This window comes from Gobius niger (genome assembly GCF_951799975.1).
Source record: "Gobius niger genome assembly, chromosome: 1".
In the NCBI taxonomy this organism is placed as follows: domain Eukaryota; kingdom Metazoa; phylum Chordata; class Actinopteri; order Gobiiformes; family Gobiidae; genus Gobius; species Gobius niger.
In genome coordinates this window covers 75006256-75030305 of record NC_136852.1, presented here as the reverse complement: position 1 = coordinate 75030305, position 24050 = coordinate 75006256, and the positions used below count along the sequence as shown (strand labels likewise).

The window sequence follows — 24050 nt, the reverse complement described above, 5'->3', positions numbered from 1 at the left end:
TGCAGAGGCGCAATGGACATATTTGATAACAGAGAAGATCTAACACATGTGGGGGGGCACGTGGGGTCAGGTGACACATGAATACAGTCTGGAGAAACCCCCTTTAATCCGTGTATATGTCCTGTAAAGTGTGCTCTTCTGTCGGTCAAAGATGAAGGTAAAAACACGTCCACTTCCATGAGCGGCTTTGTTTTTCCGGGTGTGTCACGTGGCTCCGGTGACGTCGTCCCTTCCGTTCATTTGGCACCGTCCACAGTTGTTTAAACACGCAAATTTGTGTGGAAAAAAGTCGCAAATCTGTTAGGAAAAAAATGTAGAAAATTTGCCAGAAGAAAATAGCAGATTTGTGAGAAAAAAAATCAGACATTTGGCAGGAAAAAAAATCAAAGATGTTTTTTTTTTTCCTCGCCTCCAAAATAAAAGCATCTGAACTTTTTTTTTTTTTTATTGCAAAGTCAATTGACAATATATCTTAATCAAAAAAAGGCAATGCAAATGACTGCTGTGCATGAAAATCTACGCAGCATCAAAAAATAACACAAAAAAAAAGATTTAGATTCTAGAATTTGAAGAGACTTATACAAGGACATCATTTTTAAAAGGAACAATTGGGATTTACACTCAGAAATCTACATCTATGTAAATAGAATGTACTCAGAATTATCAAATTATTATATGAATGAATGAATGTTTATTCGGTTACAAATTCATCACGGACAAGGCGGGAAACCGAAAAGGTGTGGCTGAAGCCGTGGCTTATTTTTCCTACCCTGTTTACAAAACAACAAAACAACATCTACCCATCAAAGACGTTACAAAAAAACAAATGTATACAATATATTATATATACTTATACATTCACGCATATACAGTACACATAGTTTTTCTTCTTTACTAAAATAATAATATGGTAATTTGTAAATACAAATGCTTGTTTGTTTCTCTGTTCCAATTTATGCACAACAGTATCACATGAGCTTAACTTAACCACATTTTCTTAAGCATTTTTTGTGTATTTCTCAAAAATTAAGGTTTTAAACTGTTTTTTGAAATAATGAATGGAATTGCTCCTTTTGAGATCATTGTTGAGATTGTTCCACAAGTCGACCCCTTTGACCGAAATAGTGTCATTTTAAAGTTTGTTTTTTAAACATGTTTTCCCCTCTCAGGTTATATTTCTGGTCCCTATTAATTAATTATGAATTATACATATATTCTATCTTTCTGTCTTTCATGAATACTCCAGATTTGGCACAATTATAATCCAACATGGGGACATCGTTCTTTACCTTCAACCAAGTGTATAAATCAACACAACATTTCTTCACATTGCTACATTCATAAAATAAATGTTCTTGAGATTCGACATCAATTTGACAAAGTTTACAAATGTTATCTTGAAATTTGTATCTAATTCTTAAAAATTCTTTACAAGGGTTTACATCTTTCATGGTTTTAAAGTGCACTTCTTTCATTTTAGGAGCGGAAATGATAAGTATCTGAATATTATGCAATTTTCATTTTTTGACCAATTTGGAGATAAGACTTTCCTTTTCACGGGGAAAATAAGTATTTGTTAAAGAAGATCTTAAAACGTAATTATTCCATTTTACATCTAAGAAATGATCATCTTCAATAAATAAAGCAGGCGAGGCAGGCGTTACAGTTGAATATTGTAGATGTGATTTGATCATGTTTAGTAGAGCAGAAGGAATCGCTTTAAGTACATTGGAGTATGTTTTATAAGTGCATTGAAGTGGTTGAACCTCTGTTTGAAATTAGGGATTCACCGATACCACTTTTCTAAAACCGATACGAGTACTTTGATTTAAGAACTCGCCGATACCGAATACCGATACGAGTACAAGGCATTTTCTTCAACGTTCTTACTTTTTTCACAGCAGATTGGTTTGTAATTAGTAAATTTACTCATTTGCTACACTTTTAAGAGCAGTTATATTAGAATTGTATGATGACATTTATTTATTTATTTTTATTTTCATTCAATATAATTTTTAATTTTTATTGCAGTGTCCATCATAGACATTCATGTATGTGTTTTTATTTAACAATAGTATTGAGATGTTTCTTAAATGGTCTCTTTTCGTCTTTACTTCAGCTCCTGCAGATTTTCTCGTGTGTTTGTAGTAACTTAGCGAGAAGCTACAGCGTTTTCATTGTTCTGCTGCAGCTCATTTTCCTCAATATAAACATGCTGTATGTCTTTACTTTGGATTTTCTGAGGACTTTTTAGTCGCTGGGTTAGTTTTTCAGATGAATAAACCCCTGGGCATAAAACGGCGTCAGAATGGCCAAAACTGTTAGCCGCGAGTTAGCATCGTTAGCCTGTATGTTGTAAACACTGCAGACGCTGCAGCGAGTTAGCATCGTTAGCCTGTATGTTGTAAACACTGCAGACGCTGCAGCGCTAACAACATTAAGCTCTGGTTAAATCCAGCTCAGACTCTGGTTTAGAGAGCGCAGTCTGTAAGAAAGTCAGCTCTATGTGGATTATTGTATTTACACTAAACTATTCTCCAGTTTGTTGCTTCTTCTCTCCTCAGCTGAGAGCTGCGCCTCGTAGCTGCGCCTCGTAGCTGCGCCTCGTAGCTGCGCCTCGTAGCTGCGCCTCGTAGCTGCGCCTCGTAGCTGCGCTGGCCACACGTCAAATGGTATCGGTTTCTGGTATCGGGACCTCATGAATGAGTACAAGCATGTGGTATCGGCCGCATCCCTATTTGAAATCATTGAACTCCAATATTGTACCATCGCTGTCCATCAAATGGACTATTGCCCATATACCTTTTTCAAACCAGTCTTTATAAAACATCGTCTTTTATGCAATATATATTTGTTATTCCAAATTGTAGCACTGTGTGGACTAAAATTGTGTGTATGTATCATCTTCCAATAAAGTAAAACCTGCCTGTGAAAATGTGATAATTTGATTGGTATTTTAAAGCAGTACTAAGTAACGTGTTTACCTTAATAAACCCTCCCCGTAGTCCCTGTGGGGGTGATACAAGTGTTTATGGGATGATTGGAGGGTCTTTCATCGCCCCCTGGTGTCTCTGGCCAGAAAACCACGTTTGCAACTTGACTGCCACCGGTCCGGAGAAAGCAATACACACTAATGGAATCACGAAGAAGAAGCTAACATGCTAACGGGCGAAGCTAACTGCGGGCTAACGTCACTTTAAACAGTATTTACAGCCAAGTTTGTGTGAAAAAAAATATTTCCGTTGTATAATTGGATGCACAGTAACCCTCTGTCCCTTCGTCTTTCCTGTCAGCGTAGTATTTACTCTCCAAGACAATTAATAAGTTAAAAAAATCGTAACTTGCAACGACACCTGCAGTTGCGCTTATGGCCTCTAGGGGGAAGAGTTACTTAGTACTGCTTTAAAGGGGGGGTATTATGCTAAATCGACTTTTTCAAGCTTTCCATCATGTTATTCTGTCACTCCCTCATTAAAAACATGGCTGAAGTGTTGCCTTGGCACATTCACGTATTTCTGAGTAATCTGTAAAAACTCTGATGGCGGCCATTTTAGGGATAGGTTTGCCTGAGTCCTCCTAGGAACGCCCCCACCTCCTGGAGACGCCTCCGAGCTTTGGTCACCAGCCGAGTAACCAACCACTGCTCCTCAGCAGAACCCCCTCCCCACTGATGCCACAGACAGCGTGTGGAGGGGGCGTGTCTAAAGGCTCAGAGGTTCTTAAAGAGACAGAGGCCTATTTCAAGACATTCACTACAGCCATTTTGAGAGAGACATTTTATACAAGGCAGTTATTCTAATTTACTGCATTTACAGACCGACAGAAGGTTTATCATCATTGTAGTGTGATATAGACTGGTGCTATGTGACTGAAAAAAGCAGAACACCCCCTCTTTTAAATTGACATGCTCCAATGTTTTTTTATTTGTGTGCCTTACATCTCTGTAAAGTCCCTAAAAATGTGCACCCTTCATTTTACTCGTATTTTGTACCTCGACGAGATTTTGTATTTTGAAATTGTTAATAAAATAAATAAATAAATAAATAAATAAAATATGTTCAAATTTGATTTATTTAGTTTAGTATTTAGTTTTTTGACTTTTTTCTCAATAAATTTGCAAACATTTTTTTAGCATGTTTCAAAATGTAGTAAATTTACAACTTTTTTCCTCATGTCTTGTTTTAACTCGAGGATGTTTTTATTATTCCTGAAAGAAGAAGAATGTTGTTACCCCCCCCGTCACTAGATGCCCCCCTCCCTCTCCCTCCCGCCTCAGGCTCCGCCCCCCGCGCGAGCGTCGTTACCGTCTCCAGTCTCCGCCGCTTTGTTCAGTCTCCGGTCTCTTCTTTCACGAGCTCAACAAAATGGCGTCAGCTCCAGGCAAGTCACGCTTTTTCGCACATTTGACGGTTATAAACGCGCCGGGACTGCGATATTTTAACATGTATCAGTTTTAAAACGTTCGTGTTGTTCAGGAAATTCGGAGCTTTGTTTTGTAGGTGTAGCCGCGTGTAGCATTTAAGCTAGCCCCTCTCCCGCGCGGCCTCGGCCTGAAACCCCGGCACGCAGGACGTACACAGTGTGAAAAACCCGCCTAGCTTTTGTGCTTTTGTGAATTACACATACACTGTTTTATGTTCTGTGAGTGTTTCCTCTGTTATTCCATGTTAGGAGGTGTTTTTCTTTACGCCAGGACTCTGTTAAACGTTGTTGACCTACATACACGCAGCTAGCATGCGTGTAGCTAGCTTAATGCTGGCGCGCAATTGGCTCCATTTTCCTCCTTTTCTAACTCTGGGCTTTTCCTCCACAGATTACAGCTCCTACAGCCAGGCCGGTGCCCAGCAAGGGTGAGTTATCTGCTTCACACGTGCATGCACACTTTTTTATTAACCCTTTTAACCGAGCACATTGTCTCCAGTTTGGCTTTACCCTCATTCGAAAGCTAAGACCCGCAAAACTGATCTAAACGGATCTTTCTCCTCGCATTGTTGCCTTGTTATTGTCACTTTTTGTGGCTTTTGTGGAGTTTTCAGACTCGTTTTCGTCTTAGTGTGTATTAGAGTTGCAGTTTCAGGGACACAATGCTCTGAATCACAATGGTGTATTTTCTTTCCTCAGTGTTGGGGCTGAACGAAACGATTCTGTTATTCTTCAGACTAAGTTCATGGTGCCGACTCCTGAATTTACAGTCACTTTATACAAACTCCAGCAGTTTTTAGAGCTGCAACTAACGATTATTCTTTTAATCCAGGGGTGTCCAAACTTTTTTCATGGGGGGGGCGCATATTGAAGTGTACAGGGGGGTGAAGGGCCGTAGATCAGTAGTTAGTGCCGCAAAACCTTCGACTAGCAGAGGTTTAAATTGTGCCACATACCTCCTATTTAAGGCGAGACGCTGCAGGTGAATAGGGGAAAAAAATAAATGTAGAGACGTCAATTTGAAACTTTTGCTGAACATCACAGATATAAATATGAGAAAAAAATGTGTTGCACTTTTTCTGTCATTTTATGTTTTCACATAAAAATAAGGCATTTTGAGCATTAAAATGGCCAAAATTGTCTATATTTTGGGCAACGAAATCAAAATAATGAATTGAGCCAGATTCAAATTTATGGTTTTATTTTATTGACATATTAGTAAATAAGATTTTTTCAGAGGGGATTTTGGATATTTTGTTTAGTTTTTCAATAAACTAATCGTCAGTGAAAAAATCTGTAAAAACTCAAATTCCGCCTGTTTGGTTTCAAAGCTGAATAAATCAGGCTAGGAATTAGAGATTAAAAAAACTGTCTGAAAAAACCTTCAAAATATTGCTAGGTCTCAGACTGGAAAGTTTGGAGTCTGTGGGAGCTTCTATAAGGGTTCCCCCGTTGCCCGAGTGCGGCTTTTTTTCATTCAGAGAAAACCAGCCCTGAAGTTTTGTAGCGAGTGCTCATGCTCGGCCCGTTCTTCCACTTTTCCGCTCCAGCGTCTCGTAGGAGGAAAAACACCATATTTGGGTGAAAGCGTCATCACGGGGCCCCTTAGCAGGACACGTGGATGTCAAATTTGTCAATATTTATGAATGAAAACCCGCGGGAAAGACGGCCTTTCTACTTCCGGGTCGCCCCCACCTCGCAGACAAAACATCATAAAATAAACATCATTTTTATGTCTGACATGAAAACTAAGATGTAAAGGGAGGAAAACAGATACAAATCTCCACTTCCACCACTACGTGAAAAATCAATACTTTCTTTCACCTGCCGTGTCTCGCCTTAAGCTTAAAACCTTCATGCAGCTCAGTCTCACAATAAAATGTTATTTGTTCGGTTAGAATTGTATAGAATTATTACATTTCAAATAAAAAGGTCCATCTCTGGTGATGTGTGCCGATACAGCAAGAGGCCGAGGGCCACCATAAATTGGTCTGAGGGCCGCATTTGGCCCCCGGGCCGCACTTTGGGCACTCCTGTTTTAATCTATCAAATATTTTTATGATTAATCGCTTGGCTGTGAATGGTGGAGGAAAATTGGATTTATAAGAAGAAAAAAAGAATAATCACAAAAAGCTAAAGTGGAGCCGCTCGAGGACGTGTTGATGGAGGAAGCTTAAAGTAAATGTTTGTTGGAGGCTCTTGGCGCTAATTCTGCTTCTGATTGGACGAGACACGAACGGATATTTATGAAATTTACAATATACAAAACACTACAGACCCAAATTATGAAAAACAAAGTAGGTTTTCATCAATAATACTACATTTTCATGTCATTTTTGCTCTATTTCAGTGTGAACAAGAAAATGATTAATCGATTACTAAAACAGTTGTCGACTATTTCAATAATCGATTAGTCGTCGATTAATCGTTTAGTCGTTTCAGCCCTAGCAGTTTTTAAATACATTTATACACAGGTTGCATATCATTCAGCTTGTATAGTAGGAAAAAAGTGAGATTGCAGGATAAATGGAGCTAAACTAAAAAAGACTATGCAACAGAAATGTGTTAAAATTGATGCATAAAAGTCTCAGAGGAGTCGACTTATTCAGAGCCTCGTCTGCTCCTCAGTTTTAAGGCTCTTATTGCACTCACACAAATGCAAGTTGGAGAATAGGCTGCGTTCACGTGACATCACAACATTCTAAAGAGCCTATAGTTTAACATTGAGGTGGATCAACTGACGGTAACTATGGTAACTGACAAAATGCATATTTTTATGTCTTTGTTTTTTGGCTCATATCTCAGTCATTACTGGAGGAATCCACATGAAACAAAAGCTGGCACAAAGTTCTTCGTCTCCTCTGTCAGCACATGTGAACTAATGTCCAATTATTTTCTCCGAAGAACGTCAAAAAGTGGTGACAATATGCAAAAACATGAGCGTGATGTTGTCCAATAGAAAGGACTTTCGGACACAAAAATAACATCACAGGTTTGTGAATCTAATCACGATCAAATACTGAAGAGGAAAAACATTTGTCAATTTTCTTTTTGGAGATTTCTTACAAAAACTGCATTTCTCCCATAGAGTTTCATTGGCCCCGCCCTCCATCTGACATTATGACATCATCACATTCTAAATCGTGAACTCTACCTATTTTAATTTTACTGTTATGTATAAGAAACCGTGAAACAATATTTAACAGTTTCATCACAGCCTCTCCAGGCACCGCCCGGTCCGCATGCTCTCGCCTCCCGCACCTCTGCGCTCTCGGATTTCTGTGCCAAACGTGAAATCACGCTTGAGAAGTAACTGCTTTTAGAGCGAGAGTCCTGTACACTCAGAGACGGTCTTTACTAAGGCTGGGACGATCCGCTTTTGTCATGATCCGATATGTATTGCGAAACAATAAGTAATTATAGCAAGTGACAAGTTTGCTTTAAAATGTGTTCAAAGTCACGTGTACAAAGTTTAATCTAAGCGTGTTTAGATAGACAAGTTAAAACAAACTGTAACAAAGTGCTGTGTAGCTGTTACTGGAAAACAAGTGAAAAGTGAGTGATAAAAATGCCTCCAAACACAAGTATTGAAAGTATTTCGATACTTGATAAAGTCTGATCCGAGTCCAAAATGACGGGACGGCCTTGAAATATTTCAGTTAAAACTAACAAATTGCATAAATGGAGAGTTTGATCTTTGTTTTTGTTTCCATTGAGACGCTGTTATTCTGGTAATGCTGAACTGGAGAACATGTGCTCTGTTCAGGCGGGGGCTGTGGGGTTAAGACTCCCATTGTAAGTGTGCAAACCTGTGTTTCAGGTACGCGTCCTACAGCGCTCAGCCCTCTCAAGGTTACAGCGCGTCTGCTCAGGTTAGCACCACACAAAGCATCTTTGTTATTCTCCCACTGCAGATGTGCTCATGTGGTTTTGTTGTGTTCAGCAGAGCTATGGGCAGCAGGGCTACGGCTCCTACGGTCAGCCTGCAGCCGCAGACAGCAGCTACAGCCAGGCAGCTCCCACAGCCGCCGGCTACGCTCAGCAGCAACAAACGCCACAGCAGCAGCAGTACAGCTCCTCCTATGGACAGGCTGCCTCCAGTGAGTCCATCAGGCTTTAGTCTAACCTCTGCTCCCAACTCTTTTACTTAATGCTCCTTTGTCTGTCCACAGCTGGGTACCCGGCTGCCCAGTCCAGCACTGCCCACAGCTACTCCCAGTCTGCCCAAGGCTACGGTGCCAGTGGATACGACGGCGCCTCTGCTACTCCAGCCGCCGCTCAGTCCTATGGCTCTCAGTCTGGTTATTCTGCCCAGTCTGCTTACCAGGGCTATGGTCAGCAGGCCGCCGCCGCTGCTCAGCAGAGGTATGTTATCTCTAGTCAGCTAAGTCATAGACTTACCTGTGTTTGTTTACTGTGTGCTTATGTTCTAGTTACAGCTCCAACGGCCAACCTGCCAGTTACAACCAGAGCAGTTACTCTCAAACAGCAGCGTACAACCAGCCGGCCGGTTACCAGGCCCAGCAGTCGGGCTATGGGCAACAGCAGGGAGGGTATCAGCAGCAAGCCCAGCAGCAGACGGCCCCCCCTGCCTACCCCCCGCAGAGCGCAGGCTCTTACGGACAGCCTCCAGCCAGCCAGTACAGCCAGCAGGGTGGACCGCCCGGCTACAACCAGGGCAGCCATTACAGTAAGTCCACCAGTTACCCACCGGTGTGTGGGCAGAGGGTCAGTCACTGATGGGGGCGCGTTTCCATCAGTGCTTTGTCAGTGCTTTGTTCAACTGGCCAATGCATTATGTCAAATATGGGTTTTACTTTTTACTTAATCCATCACTTTGTTCAGACTGTTCTGATTCAGGGTTCAGATCCTAGTGCAGCACTTGGAAACTGCTGTTTACAGAGTAGTTAACACTGTTAGCCACGATTAGCATCGCCTCCTCACTTTTTACTCCATCGAATTCTTACTGTTCTCCGAGGCTGCTGTCACTGTCAGTTTACATTAATTAAAACACAGGAGAGAAACTGCAGTGATGTGCTATGGTTATAAGCGGATATGTGGATGTCTTTCAAAGACTCCCCGGTCGATGTCCAATCTTTTAAAGAATTCTTGTCCAAACACCGAATAAAACTCTTGTCTATCCGAGCATAAGCACCACACCAGTCGAGAACTGGACCGATCTCCATTCCTATTTTCAACAAAGTTCTTAAATAAAGAACTGTGGGCCTGTCATACAGGCTGATTTGAATGATGGCTGATGTTTTAAATATTCAAGAACCCAGTCGTTTGCCTTCGGCTCGACATTATCACAGAAAAGATGCATTTCAGAAAGAGTGCATCGGGTTGGCTACATCGTTAACATCGCACGGCTACTTTACTGACAATATTACCACAATATTTTAAAAGTATCACGGTTTGCGAGTCTCAGTCTGAGCGCTTTAGTGAACTCTGTGTGACACAAATTCAAATAGTTTTGTTTTGAATTTCAAATATGATTTGACTTAGTTATATAAAATGCCTGTCTTGAATTATGTTTTCACATTGCCGTGTGCAGACGCTCTGCTACTGTTAGGATCTCTGGGTTATTTAGGTCCTGGTTTGGGCACCAGCTGGTCTGATTAAACCTTCCATGTTGTTGTTCTCCCCAGACAGTTATCGGCAGGACGGGCAGGGCGCGGGCTCTGGTTACGGGGGCCCTGATGCTTCTCGGTATGGCGGGGACAGCAGGGGCAGGGACGGCTTTGACCGTGGTGGGATGATGCACAGAGGGCGCGGCGGCCGAGGCATGGGGTAAGTGTTGGTCTGCTGTGTTAACGCCTTTCTCTCCGGACAGGTGCGGAGGCCGCCAGGGGCCGGGCTCGACAAAACCCAGATCTGAAACACGAGGGTTTTTTGGTCGGGTTCACGGTTTTGTCCAGTCCTGCCTCGTGTTTGGCCAAAGGTAAGAAACCTGTGCATAAGAAGTAGGTTACCACATGTACAGCAGTAGGGCTTATGAATACTGTCAGTGAGGTTTTAGGGCAGCACTTCTGACCACACACGTCACCATCATGGGTTCACATCTCACACGTTCTGGTTCTAAAGTGTCCACACAGTAAATGCTACACAGTTAATATCTACCTGTAGTATCTGAACTGTCCGCGTCACAGAAGTAGGGCCTCAAACTAAAATGGAATCAAGAGAAGCGTTTGTGGAATTATTTGCTTGGGTCTTTTCGATCAACAGGTCTACAGCCATTCTTATGGCTGTAATTGTTTGGATTGAGTTTGGAAAAATAAACGGTTCATCCGTTAAACATTAAGTTGGTGAAAAACAAAATGTTACGATAAAGGTGGTTCTGAACCGGCAGTAAACATTTTGTAGGTTTCTCCCCATGTCCATGTTCACCTCGGCCCAAATCACTCAAACCTATGGAGAATTTAAGTCTTTAAAATGTCTTTTTTTTTTTACAATCAAATAATTTCTACAAAGAGTTTAGGTCGTTGGTTTATTTACAAAATGAGTTGAAGCTTTAAGGATTTTCCCTTAAGTTACTCTTGGGTAAACGATCCATGGTGGTCTCACTTTAAAGGATTGAACTTTTGACTCCAATCTTTGAACTAGGGTTGGGCGATATAAACCTGAACAGGTATCACGATATTTGTTGGTCTGTATCATGATATGATACAATTTAACTGATTTTTTTTATTTAACCAGGAACGTCCCACTGACACGAAAAATAATAATTTCAAGGTTGTCCTGGTCAGAGGCAGCAAAGGAGTTACGACTATAATGTCAAACAAATCTCAAAGTGAAATATTTATTATGCGAAAGTTACAATTTAAAGAGGTCGTTTCAAGTGTTCTCAGTCTGGGTTTCAAAGCGTTCAGTGGGATGAATCCAGTTCTTTTGCAACATGTTCCCTGTAGAAGGAGCAGAGTGAACAAAAGCCCTTTCCCCACTTCTGTTTGGGTCATGGAACAGTGAGCAACAAATGATCATATTAGATTTACTAAAGTTCTTAAACATATTCCCTTCATGTGAACAGTGGTCGATCCTGTCATCTAAACCTGCAGCCCCTGTGGTGATGATCTTCAGTCTGACTTTCATAATAAAGCTCTTCCAGCGGCTTTTATTTTGTCGGGACAACAGAAGCGTTTTGCTGTTATTAGCAGGACACCGTTGTCAGTACAGAGTTCTGTAGTTTTCTGATTGTTTTCTGGTGTAAAAGGCGTGTGTAGACGGAGTGTTTGTGTTTGTGATTGATCATGAAACTGACCCGAGGGAAGACGAGACGCTCGCCCTGATCACAGGAGTTATTTTAAGGTGTGGGACTGACCTGAGAGCAGCTGGATGAGTTTCCAGGACGTGATGGGGAGTTTTGTAACACAACATTTGTTGCCCTGTTTCCGAAAATAGTCCCAGGAGCTTTGAAAAGTGGTTAAATCTGTGTGAAAGTTGACGCTTCAGCTCCGCTCGGCAGCGCTCTGTCGGCCGGCGCTCCAGTTGTTTCCATTCTGCACATGAGTTTTCATTTCTACCAGTGTGACAGAGGTTTCTGCCGGTAGAGAACGATATCGCCCAACCCTACTTTGAACATGGTGTAACTGGAGTGTTTTTGTGTCACATGAAGTCGTTTACAAGGGTTCATTATCTGCTCACCCTGACCATGGGTTTTCCATATTGTCAACATTCAGAGTTGGTTTTGGTTTGTGGGTTTTTCTAAGCTTTTACTAAGCTTTTGAGGGGAAGTGACTCTGCACTGGGCCCCAAACATGTCTGTGGTCTGACACACAAACACTTACTATGGTCTCATCTTCTACTGTACAGTGTAGAACTGTGGGTATCATCTGAGTATTACGGTTTTCCTAGTTGACACTGCTTTTCCAGCACCCCTAGTGAAAACTCTGAGTAACGGATAGGCCCTGTCATCGAGTCCCACTTTGTACCACTTTAAACCAGTGATCGAACCTTAATTCCTGAATGGCCTGAGTGACTTGTGAGCTTGCATCAAATACACCCACACACACTGTATCTTTAAGGGAGGGGACGACACTTTAGCTGCAGACTAGAATATTCATTTAAATGTATTTAAATGGCAAATGAACAGATCATGTGAACAAAGCTGTACTGTAAAACCTGGATAAAACTAATCTGAGTCAGACTCCCCTGGAAGAGATTCTTCACAATCCTGCTGAAATAAAGGTCAATAAATAAATAAATCAAACCTCAAAAGCAGCTGAGGATGTTTTAATTTGAGCTCCACAGTTGATAAAGTATTTTGAGTCGGTGAGTCTTTGTTCACATGGTTTCCTTTTGCATCAGTGAGGGGGTTAGTTCAGTCAGGTTGGCACAGGTCAGTGTTTGTGGGTCTGTGTGGGAGGGGGGGCCACAATGTCTTTATTTTGTTGGTGTTTGAAATCCTATTTTAACATGCTTTGTCACATTTATACCGTACAGGTAACACTGAGAGCCATTTAAACGCATCTATCTCTAAACACTCTGTACTCAGTGCAGATGCACCAAGAGGGAGTAGAGCAAAGATGCCTTTTTCAACAACTCTGGATCTTTCCACTTTTGTTTTTCTTTTTATACAAGCATGATGGGTGTATATAATAATCTTAAACCGTTTGTTAAACATTCTGGTAAATGTCATTCTGTTTTTCATCTAAATGTAAAGGTCTTTTTGTTTTTGAACTATGTGAAACTTTTTGACACTATTGTGTAAAGACCTGTTAGCGTTTCACCTTTGGGTAAAACTATGAAGCTGAACATTGTTTTCATTTGTGCCTCTTTTTAAAGGGAATGTTTTTCTCAGTTTGTGAACTAAACGCTAGCATTGACCTTGTGTTAACTCAATAACCCTTTGAGTAGATGAAAGCCCTCAGCTTGTTCTGTAAAGATATACAAATGTTTGCATTAATCCCTCAATCAAGCCATTTGCTCGAGCCATGGGGAGTGGCTGTAAAAGAGAAACCGCCTTCATATCTGCATTTATTCCCCTAGCAGCGCTGGAGACAGAGGTGGCTTCAGTAAGCCTGGTGGTAAGTTGACGAGTTACACTGGTTAGTCCATTCAAACCTTTTCACTTTCGTGTCAAATATCTGAGTATTCACGGTTTCTCAAATGTTACTTGACTGCCTTACTTAAAACGGGAGGTCGTGTTTCAATCCTTGACACATTTGTTTGGGTATCTGGCACCGTTCAGCCATGGCTTATAGGGAGCAGAGCATTTCTCGAGGGCATTGACTTTGCCAGAGGTTCCAGTGTATTTTCATACAAAGCTCATCAGCTGTTACGTGGGTGTTTGAGTTTACACGTTAGCTTTAAACATAAGGCTTGGAGGTATAATTCATACAGTGTTGGTAATGACAGTGTTCAGTTACATCCCATTTTCAATATTCAAACGCGCCTGACGATATCGATAAGTGCCTATGCGTGATAGTTTCCTCAGGTATGACCGTTGATGTTGTTCAGTCTCTCACTCTCGTCTTGTGTCTTTGCCGGTGGACCACAGGACCCATGGGCGACGGAGAGCGTGAAATGGGTACGTCAGAGTGTCTGTACTACCAAGTATTTCCGAACCCTGATGGTGCTTTTATATAAACGTGTGTGTGAACGGTTTCAGGACGCCCGGAGGAGCAGGATGACTCTGAGAACAGCACCATCTATATCAAAGGACTCACGGAGAACGCCACTCTGGAGGAGATGGCGGAGTTCTTCAAGCACGTCGGCCCCATCAGAGTAAGAGATCTGGCCCTTAAGATCATTTTGAGAAACATTAGACAGATCAGAGAGCACTTTTAACATTATTAGAGTTAAATGGGAGGAAAAAAAGTTAGAAATGCTGTCAATGCACCCGATTAAGTCACATATTATGTACAACACTGGCATTTGAAAGAAGTGCACTGGAAAAAGAATGATCGTTTTAAGGAAGAAATGACATAAATCTACTTGAATTAACATAATAAATCTACGGTTTGAGTAGATTTGGTCTGGTCTTAGATGAGATAAAAACTATATTCTCTTTTTTATTCTTGTTCCTTTGGCGCTACAGCGTTTGTATCTTGGATGGATTAGTTCAAACCGACTCAAATTCAACATAGAAGAACTTTAATTCAAGCAATTTTAAGTAGGGCTGCTCGATTATTGAAAAAATAATAATCACGATTATTTTTGTCATAATTGAAATCACGATTATTCAAACGATTATTTGTTGCCTTTAAAAAAAAAACATCAAAAAAGTGACAAAAATCCATTTAAAAAAAGAAAAAAATCCATTTAAAAAAGACAAAAATCCATTTAAAAAAGACAAAAATCCATTTAAAAAAAAGACAAAAATCCATTTAAAAAAAAGACAAATCCATTTAAAAAAAAGGCAAAAATCCAGCAAAAAAGTGACAAAAATCCCAAAATTAAAAATTAGAAAAAAAAAGTTGAAAAAAAAGAAATTGACAAAAAATATATAGAAAAAAACAAAAAAAATTCAAAAAAAAAATTCTCGATTTTTTGCGATTATGCTAGTTTTGTAATCGTTTACTGTTAATTGCACAGCCCTAATTTTCAGTCATTTATCTCGTTTAAGATGGTCATTTTTCCAGTGTTGTGCTTTGCTTTGGGATAATCAGTGGCGTCGGCCCTCGGTCTATATACAATAAAGAAAATCGTCCCTCCAGCATCATCTCCAGGCTTGATTTTGGCAAACAACTTGTGGTCAGTAGCCGATCTGCAGTGTTTACAACATACAGGCTAATGTTGCTAGCTAGCTGCTGACTCACGGCTAGCATTTCTATAGACTCTTACGGCGTTTTATGCCCAGGGGTTTATTCATCTGAAAAACTAACCCAAGTCCTGAGCTGCGGCAGAACAATGAAAACGCTGAAGCTACTGGAGAAGTTACTATAAACACAGGAGAAAATCCACACAGAGCTGAAGTAAAGGAGAAAAGAGACCGTTTATCTGCAGTAATAAGTAGGGATACCGATACCACAAGCTTGTACTCATTCATGAGGTCCTGATACCAGAAACTGATACCATTTGACGTGTGGCCAGCGCTCCTATGAGGCGCAGCTACGAGGTGCAGCTCTCAGCTGAGGAGAGAAGAAGCAACAAACTGGAGAATAGTTTAGTGTAAACGCAATAATCCACATAGAGCTGACTTTATTACAGACTGCGCTCTCTAAACCAGAGTCTGAGCTGGATTTAACCAGAGCTTAAAGGAACAGGCCACCGTTTTTATATACTGAGATATGCTCTTACCTCACTTTAGCCGAGTTAATATATCCCCGTCTGGTCTTTGTCCGTGCGCTCACACATACGCAGCCTCTCCCACATGTCACATAGCTCCAAAAAAGCTCACGATAGAAGCTACCAAGCTCTTCCACGTGTTCCCTATTTATATAAAGTTACGTGAAGTGTTTTCATGCGAAGTATATTTACACAGAAATGTAACATGTCGATTTTATAAGCAGATAAAAAGGGGAACTATATTGTGAGGCGTAATGATACAGGAGCACAGCGTCCGCGCAGTAACTCCTAAAGGTTATTGACGGAAGTGAGCGGGGAGGTCTTTAGGAGGAGCAGCTTGGTAGCTTCTATCGTGAGCTTTTTTGGAGCTATGTGGGAGAGGCTGCGTATGTGCTCCGTTTGCCTGGCAGAGCGCACGGACAAAGACCAGACGGGGATATATTAACTTGACTAAAGTTAAGTAAGAACATATCTCGGTATGTAAAAACGGTGGCCTATTCCTTTAATGTTAGTGCTGCAGCGTCTGCAGTGTTTACAACATACAGGCTAACGTTGCTAACTCGCGGCTAACAGTTTAGGCTATTCTGAAGCCCAGGGGTTTATTCATCTGAAAAACTAACCCAGTGACTAAAAAGTCCTCAGTCAGAATTTTTGGCACTTGTTGTCCTTTTTTGTCAATTTTTTGTCAATTTTTGGTCTTTTTGTCAATTTTTGTGACATTTTTGCGACTTTTTCATCATTTTTTGCTCATTTTTTTTGTCCAGCAACTAAAAAGTCCTCAGAAAATCCAGATTAAAGACATACAGCATGTTTATATTGAGGGAAAATGAGCTGCAGCAGAACAATGAAAACGCTGTAGCTTCTCGCTAAGTTACTACAAACACACGAGAAAATCTACAGGAGCTGAAGTAAAGCCGAAAAGAGACCATTTAAGAAACATCTCAATACTATTGTTAAATAAAAACACATAAATGAATAAAGCTCAGGCATTGGGAGCTTTAGGACATGGGCTTTTCTGTCTGTGATGGACAGAGACATAAAAATAAAAACTATTGAATGAAAATAAATAAATGGCATCAGCACAATTCTAATATAACGGCTCTTAAATGTGTCGCCGACTTTACTCAAGGAAATGTACATGAGTAAATTAACTCATTACAAACCAATCTGCTGTGAAAAGGTCTCTAACCTTCTGACTGACTCTTTGTGCAGATGAACCGTCGTCTTGGAAAACCAGCCATCAACTTGTACGAGGACAAAGACACGGGGAAGCCCAAAGGCGACGCCACCCTGTCCTACGAGGAGCCCGTCTGTGCCAAGGCCGCCGTGGAGCACTTCGATGGTGACCCACGTTCTCCTCCGCACAAACCTCACAAACCTCACAGTCAAAGAGCTTCTCACTAACGCACTGTTCACCTTTTCAGGCAAAGAGTTCCAGGGCCGGCGGCTGAACGTGTCCATGGCCCGGCGGAAGCCCACGATGGGAGGTATGAGGGGGGGCATGCCCATGAGAGATGGAATGATGAACCGAGGAGGTACTTGGACTTCACATGAGTACCGTTGGCTCCGCTCAGGCGCGTGTGTGTGTGTGTTAAGGGGCGTGGCTGTGTCTGCCGCAGGTATGATGGGGCGCGGAGACCGAGGCGGCTTCGGACCACGAGGAGGGCCGAGGGGGATGGGCCGAGGCGGACCCACCGGGGGCAACATGCAGCAGAGGGCCGGGGACTGGGAGTGTCCGAACCCGTACGTGTCTTACGGCTGTTTGAAAGTGCTCATATTGTCCAAACACATCAGTCCAAACCAGGGATGCACCGATCCGATATTTTTGACACTTCATCTGGCCGATACCGATCCGATACAGTCTTTTTGTATTCGATTTTTATATAATATACTGTATATCATTATATATTATTGCCTATGGATATTACCAGTTTTACCAATTGTATTTTTTTCATAAACATGGAAGACGTTTTGGCTTTAGCTTTGAATTTTAACTCCTTAACTCCCACCTGAACTAGGGATGCACCGATCCGCTTTTTTGACACTTCATCTGGCCGATACCGATCCGATAGTCTTTTTGTATTAGATTTTTATATAATATACTGTATATCATTATATATTATTGCCTATGGATCAGTGTTAATTTCGTCGACTAAAATATTTAGTCTTAATTTTAGTCAAAGTGATATTTTTGTGACTAAAATTGGACTAAAACTAAATTAAAAGTGTCTCATGAGACAAAAACTATGACTAAAATGTCCAGATGTTTGAGTCGACTAAAATCAGACTAAATAAAACTGAAAAGGAGAGACTAAAATCATCCAAACTTGTATTGAGCGTCTGAAAGAGCCTCAGATCATGTTTAAAGGATCAGCTCTGAGCTTTGTTCATGTGGAGCAGAAACATGAAGCAGAGGAACAACATTAAACATGATTATAATGAAGATTATCAATGGAAAGTCCACTCAATTAGTCTTTAGTTTTAGTCGACTAAAATTGAGACGATTTATTTGACTAAATCTCGACTAAAATTAAAATCCATTTTAGTCAAAAGACTAAAACTAAAAGTAAATTAAAATATGTTGTCAAAATTAACACTGCTGTGGATATTACCAGTTTTACCACTAGTTTTACCCGTTGTATTTTTTTCATAAACATGGAAGACGTTTTGGCTTTAGCTTTGAATTTAAACCCCTTAACTCCCACCTGAACCAAGCACATTTTCTCCAGTTTGGCTTTACCCCAATCCAAAAGCTTCTGGAAAAAAGCTGTGAAAATAGCAACAGAACTGAGACGAAAACCATGATGGAAATGTGACAAAAAAGTGAGAAAACTTTGACAAAAAGTGACAAAAAATGACCCAAAAAATTGATTAAAAAATGATAAAAAATGTGACAAAAAAATTATAAAAAATTGATTTAAAAAATGGAAAAAAAAATGACAAAAAAATTACCAAAAAAAGACAAAAAAAAATGACAAAAAAATTGATTAAACATTACAAAAAAGCTACAAAATGAGTTGAAACCCCCCTCCCAAAAAAAAGATGGAAAAAAATTTGACATGAGGAAAACGATCCATTTTGATGAGTTTTGTTGGTCTTAGCTTTCAAATGAGGCGTTACACTGGCCTACAGGATTTGGGTAAAGCTGAACTGGAGAAAATGCTCTCGGTTCAGGCGGGAGTTAAGAGGTTAAATTAGAAAGTTTTTCAGAAGCAGGTGTTTTAATTCTGTTTTGAAATGTGTCTCGTAAGCCCACGAGAGCTGAGCACTTATGTGAAAGACACAATAATAAGAATAAATCAAATCAATAAATTCAGTGTCCTAGCTTAGCGATAGCATGAAGGCCGTGAATCTGCAGTCCTGGATCTGCAGAGGCTCCATCTGCAGGTTTACCGCTGTACAGGAACATTTCTTTTCAATACTGATGCTTAAGCTTTTATTATTCCTTCTCCTTCAAAGTTCTTTTGCATTTGTATCATTTATCTGAGGTGCAACAGCTGAGAATCTTCCATAACCTCTTAGCCCCCACCTTAACTGAGCGCCTCTTGTCCAGTTTGGTTTTACCCAAGTCTAAAAGCTTCTTACCTGGAGAGTTTGGCCTCATTTGAAAGCTAAGACCTGCTAAACTGATCGTAACTTTTTGTAGCTTTGGGTTTGCATTTTCATCACTTTTTGATCGTGGTGTTGTCGCTTTTTCTTTTGACTTTTCAGCCTCGTTTTCGATGCTATTCTGACACTTTTTTCGAGAAGCTTTTAGATCTGGGAGAAAATGTGCTCGGTTCGGGGCAAAAGGGCAGCTTTTTCCCCAATTTAACACATTTTCTCACCTTTTTCTCCCCAAATTGTCCGTATTTTAAATACGGACAATTTATTTTTCAAATTGTCCAATGTTTTCCCCTAAATTTACCCCAATTGCTCTACGCGCCCCCAATTTTGCCCCAAATTTTCCTCGTTTTCCACCACATTTTTTTTTATTTTCCCTTCTACATGTTTCTTCAAAATGTCCATTTTTTCCCCCCCAAAATGAACCTAGATTTTTCCCCTTTTTTCCATTTTGTTTCACTTTTTCTTTAAGGTTTTGACGACCAACAGCATCGACACTTATATAATATAAGAATATAAAGATTTTATGTTTCTTTACTCTTCCTATTTTTCAATACTTGTATATATCAATACCAGTCAGTGTTAATTTTGACGACACATTTTAATTTAGTTTTAGTCTTTAAAGTAATGTAATTTTGGACGGAAAAAATATCTTCAATTTTAGTCGACTAAAATTAAGACTAATTTAGTGGACTTTGCATTGATAATATTCATTATAATCATATTTAATCTTGTTCCTCTGCTTCATGAACAAAGCTCAGAGCTGATCCTTTAGCAGAGAATTTACATGATGAGGCTCTTTCAGACGGTCAGTAGAAGTTTGGATGATTTTAGTCTCTCCTTTTCATTTTTATTTAGTCGACTAAAATATCTGGACATTTTAGTCATTGTTTTAGTCTCATGAGAAACTTTTCATTTAGTTTTAGTCCAATTTTAGTCACAAAAATATCACTTTGACTAAAATTAAGACTAAATATTTTAGTCGACGAAATTAACACTGATGCCAGCGGAACCTAAACCTTCTTTCCGAGACGGACCGGTTTCGTTTTATGGTCTGAGTTCGTTCTACACATTAGGACATGACTGAAATACTTTTACTTTTTATACTTTATACTTAGTTTTAACTCCGTATAGTCCCTTTACCAGAGCCCGGCTGTATTGTCTGATCAGATCCAGTTTCCGGCTGTATTGTCTGAGCGTTTCCGTCCCACCGTTGCTTCGTTCTGACCCCCCTGGCGTCTCTCCTCAGGGGCTGTGGGAACCAGAACTTCGCCTGGCGTATGGAGTGTAACCAGTGCAAGGCTCCCAAACCGGAGGGTCTCGGGGGCGGCCCTCCCTTCCCCCCCGGCGGCGACAGAGGCCGGGGCGGCATGGGCATGCGCGGGGGCCGGGGTATGGACCGCGGAGGCCCGGCCGGAGGACCCGGCGGCCCCGGGTTCCGCGGAGGCTGGGGCGGCGACCGCGGAGGCTTCAGGGGGAGGGGAGGCATGGATCGGGGAGGCTTCAGGGGCCGCGGAGGACCCCCCATGGACCGGATGGGCGGCCGTGGAGGCAGAGGGATGGGCCCCCCAGGAGGAAAGATGGACATGAGGTAAAAGTTCTGAGCCAGAGTGAGTGAGAGCTTGTTTGGTCCGTGTGGGGCTGGGCAATATCCACACATGTTTACAGGTTTCAGGAGGAGTGATATTTGTGGAAAAACCTGCGAGCCAATGGAAGCCTGTTTCTGCCATGTTTAAAAAATACAACAGTTCTAGTTTGAAGCAAAAAAAGGATGACTTTAAGAACTCAAAATTGTTTTAAGATTTCATATGATTTTAAAATTTGTAACTACCAGTTTTTTATAATATACTGAAGCTGCATGTGCAATTTTTGCCTCGATGATGCTGACGACATCCTTTAATTCGATTCCATGTGAATATATTCAAGTAAATGCAGTATTTCTCCAGTCGTAAAGCGTTTGCAAAAGTACTTCAGGATGTCTCCACCTCCATGGGAACGTCTGTTTGCTGGAATACGTAATGCTGCCTGTAGCCCCCTCAGGGATTTAGCAAAGGCACGAGGTAGTTAAAAACAGGGTTTATTGACAACCTTGGCATAGGGCTGTGCAATTAATCAAAATTCGATTACGATTTCGATTACAACAGTAAACGATTACAAAATTAGCATAATCTCAAAAAATCGATTATAATATATATATATATTTTTTTTTTTTTTTCACATTTTTTTTTCTAATTTTTAATTTTTGGATTTTTGTCACTTTTTTGATGGATTTTTGTCTTTTTTGATGGATTTTTGTCTTTTTTGATGGATTTTTGTCTTTTTTGATGGATTTTTGTCTTTTTTTTGCTGGATTTTTGTCACTTTTTTGCTGGATTTTTGTCTTTTTTTTAAATGGATTTTTGTCTTTTTTTGATGGATTTTTGTCTTTTTTTGATGGATTTTTGTCTTTTTTTTTGATGGATTTTTGTCTTTTTTTGATGGATTTTTGTCTTTTTTTTTGATGGATTTTTGTCTTTTTTTTGATGGATTTTTGTCTTTTAATGGATTTTTGTCTTTTTTTGATGGATTTTTGTCTTTTTTTTTGATGGATTTTTGTCTTTTAATGGATTTTTGTCTTTTAATGGATTTTTGTCTTTTTTTGATGGATTTTTGTCTTTTTTTTGATGGATTTTTGTCTTTTTTTTGATGGATTTTTGTCTTTTTTTGATGGATTTTTGTCTTTTTTTGCTGGATTTGTCTCTTTTTTTTTTTGTCTTTTTTTTGCTGGATTTTTGTCTTTTTTTTTGATGGATTTTTGTCACTTTTTTTAAAGGCAACAAATAATCGTTTGAATAATCGTGATTTCAATTATGACAAAAATAATCGTGATTATTATTTTTTCAATAATCGAGCAGCCCTAGCCTGTTGTTTCCTCCTGGTGTCTCTGATCTTCTCACAGCCTGTTGTGTTTTCCTGGTGTCTCCGATCTTCTCACAGCCTGTTGTGTTTTCCTGGTGTCTCCGATCTTCTCACAGCCTGTTGTGTTTTCCTGGTGTCTCCGATCTTCTCACAGCCTGTTGTGTTTGTTCCTGGTGTCTCCGATCTTCTCACAGCCTGTTGTGTTTGTTCCTGGTGTCAGATCTTCTCACAGCCTGTTGTATTTTCTCCTGGTGTCTCCGATCTTCTCACAGCCTGTTGTTTCCTCCTGGTGTCTCTGATCTTCTCACAGCCTGTTGTGTTTTCCTGGTGTCTCCGATCTTCTCACAGCCTGTTGTGTTTTCCTGGTGTCTCCGATCTTCTCACAGCCTGTTGTGTTTTCCTGGTGTCTCCGATCTTCTCACAGCCTGTTGTGTTTGTTCCTGGTGTCTCCGATCTTCTCACAGCCTGTTGTGTTTGTTCCTGGTGTCAGATCTTCTCACAGCCTGTTGTATTTTCTCCTGGTGTCTCCGATCTTCTCACAGCCTGTTGTTTGTTCCTGGTGTCTCCGATCTTCTCTCAGTCTGTTGTTTGTTCCTGGTGTCTCTGATCTTCTCACAGCCTGTTGTTTGTTCCTGGTGTCTCCGATCTTCTCACAGCCTGTTGTTTCTTTCCTGGTGTCTCCGATCTTCTCACAGCCTGTTGTAGGGCTGTGCAATTAATCGAAATTCGATTACGATTTCGATTACAACAGTAAACGATTACAAAATTAGCATAATCGCAAAAAAACGATTATAATTTTTTTTTCCAATTTATTTTTTTCTTCAAATTTAGTTTTTTTTTTTTTTTTTTTCTAATTTTAAATTTTTGGATTTTTGTAATTTTTTTGATGGATTTTTGTCTTTTTTTTAATGGATTTTTGTCACTTTTTTGCTGGATTTTTGTCACTTTTTTGATGGATTTTTTAAAGGCAACAAATAATCGTTTGAATAATCGTGATTTCAATTATGACAAAAATAATCGTGATTATTATTTTTTCAATAATCGAGCAGCCCTAGCCTGTTTTTGTTTTTCCTGGTGTCTCTGATCTTCTGTTGTGTTTTTTCCTGGTGTCTCTGATCTTCTGTTGTGTTTTTTCCTGGTGTCTCTGATCTTCTGTTGTGTTTTTTCCTGGTGTCTCCGATCTTCTCACAGCCTGTTGTGTTTTCTCCTGGTGTCTCCGATCTTCTCACAGCCTGTTGTTTTTCTCCTGGTGTCTCCGATCTTCTCACAGCCTGTTGTGTTTGTTCCTGGTGTCTCTGATCTTCTCACAGCCTGTTGTTTGTTCCTGGTGTCTCAGATCTTCTCACAGCCTGTTGTTTCTCCTGGTGTCTCCGATCTTCTCACAGCCTGTTGTTTTTTTCTCCTGGTGTCTCAGATCTTCTCACAGCCTGTTGTTTCTCCTGGTGTCTCAGATCTTCTCACAGCCTGTTGTTTGTTCCTGGTGTCTCAGATCTTCTCACAGCCTGTTGTTTTTTCCTGGTGTCTCCGATCTTCTCACAGCCTGTTGTTTGTTCCTGGTGTCTCCGATCTTCTCACAGCCTGTTGTTTTTCAGGGAGCACCGCCAGGAGCGCCGGGACCGGCCCTACTGAAGAACCACTTCCTCTTTCTGGAATGTGATTTTTAAGACCCACTTTTATTTATGATTCCATCGGTGGATTAAGGAGAATCCTCGAATGTTTCAGTCACCAACTTTTTATTTGACGTTCAGCGTGTGTTCATATGTTGTCTCTTTTTTCTTTTTTTTTATTATTACTGTTCATATTGTGTTGTAAAATGCGATATTTTTCATTCATAGAAGTCCCGCCTCCCCTTTCCCACAACGACTTCCATGTATTTGGGAAATAAAGTTTTACTCTATTGA

General features: G+C 40.5%; 1 protein-coding gene across 4 annotated transcripts; it reads left to right on the top strand.

The window, feature by feature from the left end:
- Positions 1-4303: 4303 nt before the first annotated feature.
- On the top strand, positions 4304-24050 carry ewsr1b (EWS RNA-binding protein 1b). Of its 4 annotated transcripts, none has more exons than XM_079552383.1 (15): positions 4304-4380; positions 4814-4850; positions 8243-8294; positions 8369-8522; positions 8595-8787; positions 8856-9112; positions 10071-10212; positions 13408-13445; positions 13919-13948; positions 14030-14145; positions 16861-16990; positions 17073-17183; positions 17268-17391; positions 20501-20842; positions 23742-24050. In XM_079552383.1, the coding sequence occupies exons 1-15, from the start codon at positions 4365-4367 to the stop codon at positions 23776-23778; spliced, it is 1779 nt and encodes a 592-aa protein (XP_079408509.1). In that variant the 5' UTR covers positions 4304-4364; the 3' UTR covers positions 23779-24050. The 4 variants fall into 4 exon arrangements, with proteins under 4 accessions (XP_079408509.1, XP_079408510.1, XP_079408508.1 ...); XM_079552384.1 differs by having other exon boundaries at positions 8366-8522; positions 8862-9112; XM_079552382.1 differs by having other exon boundaries at positions 8366-8522; positions 13411-13445.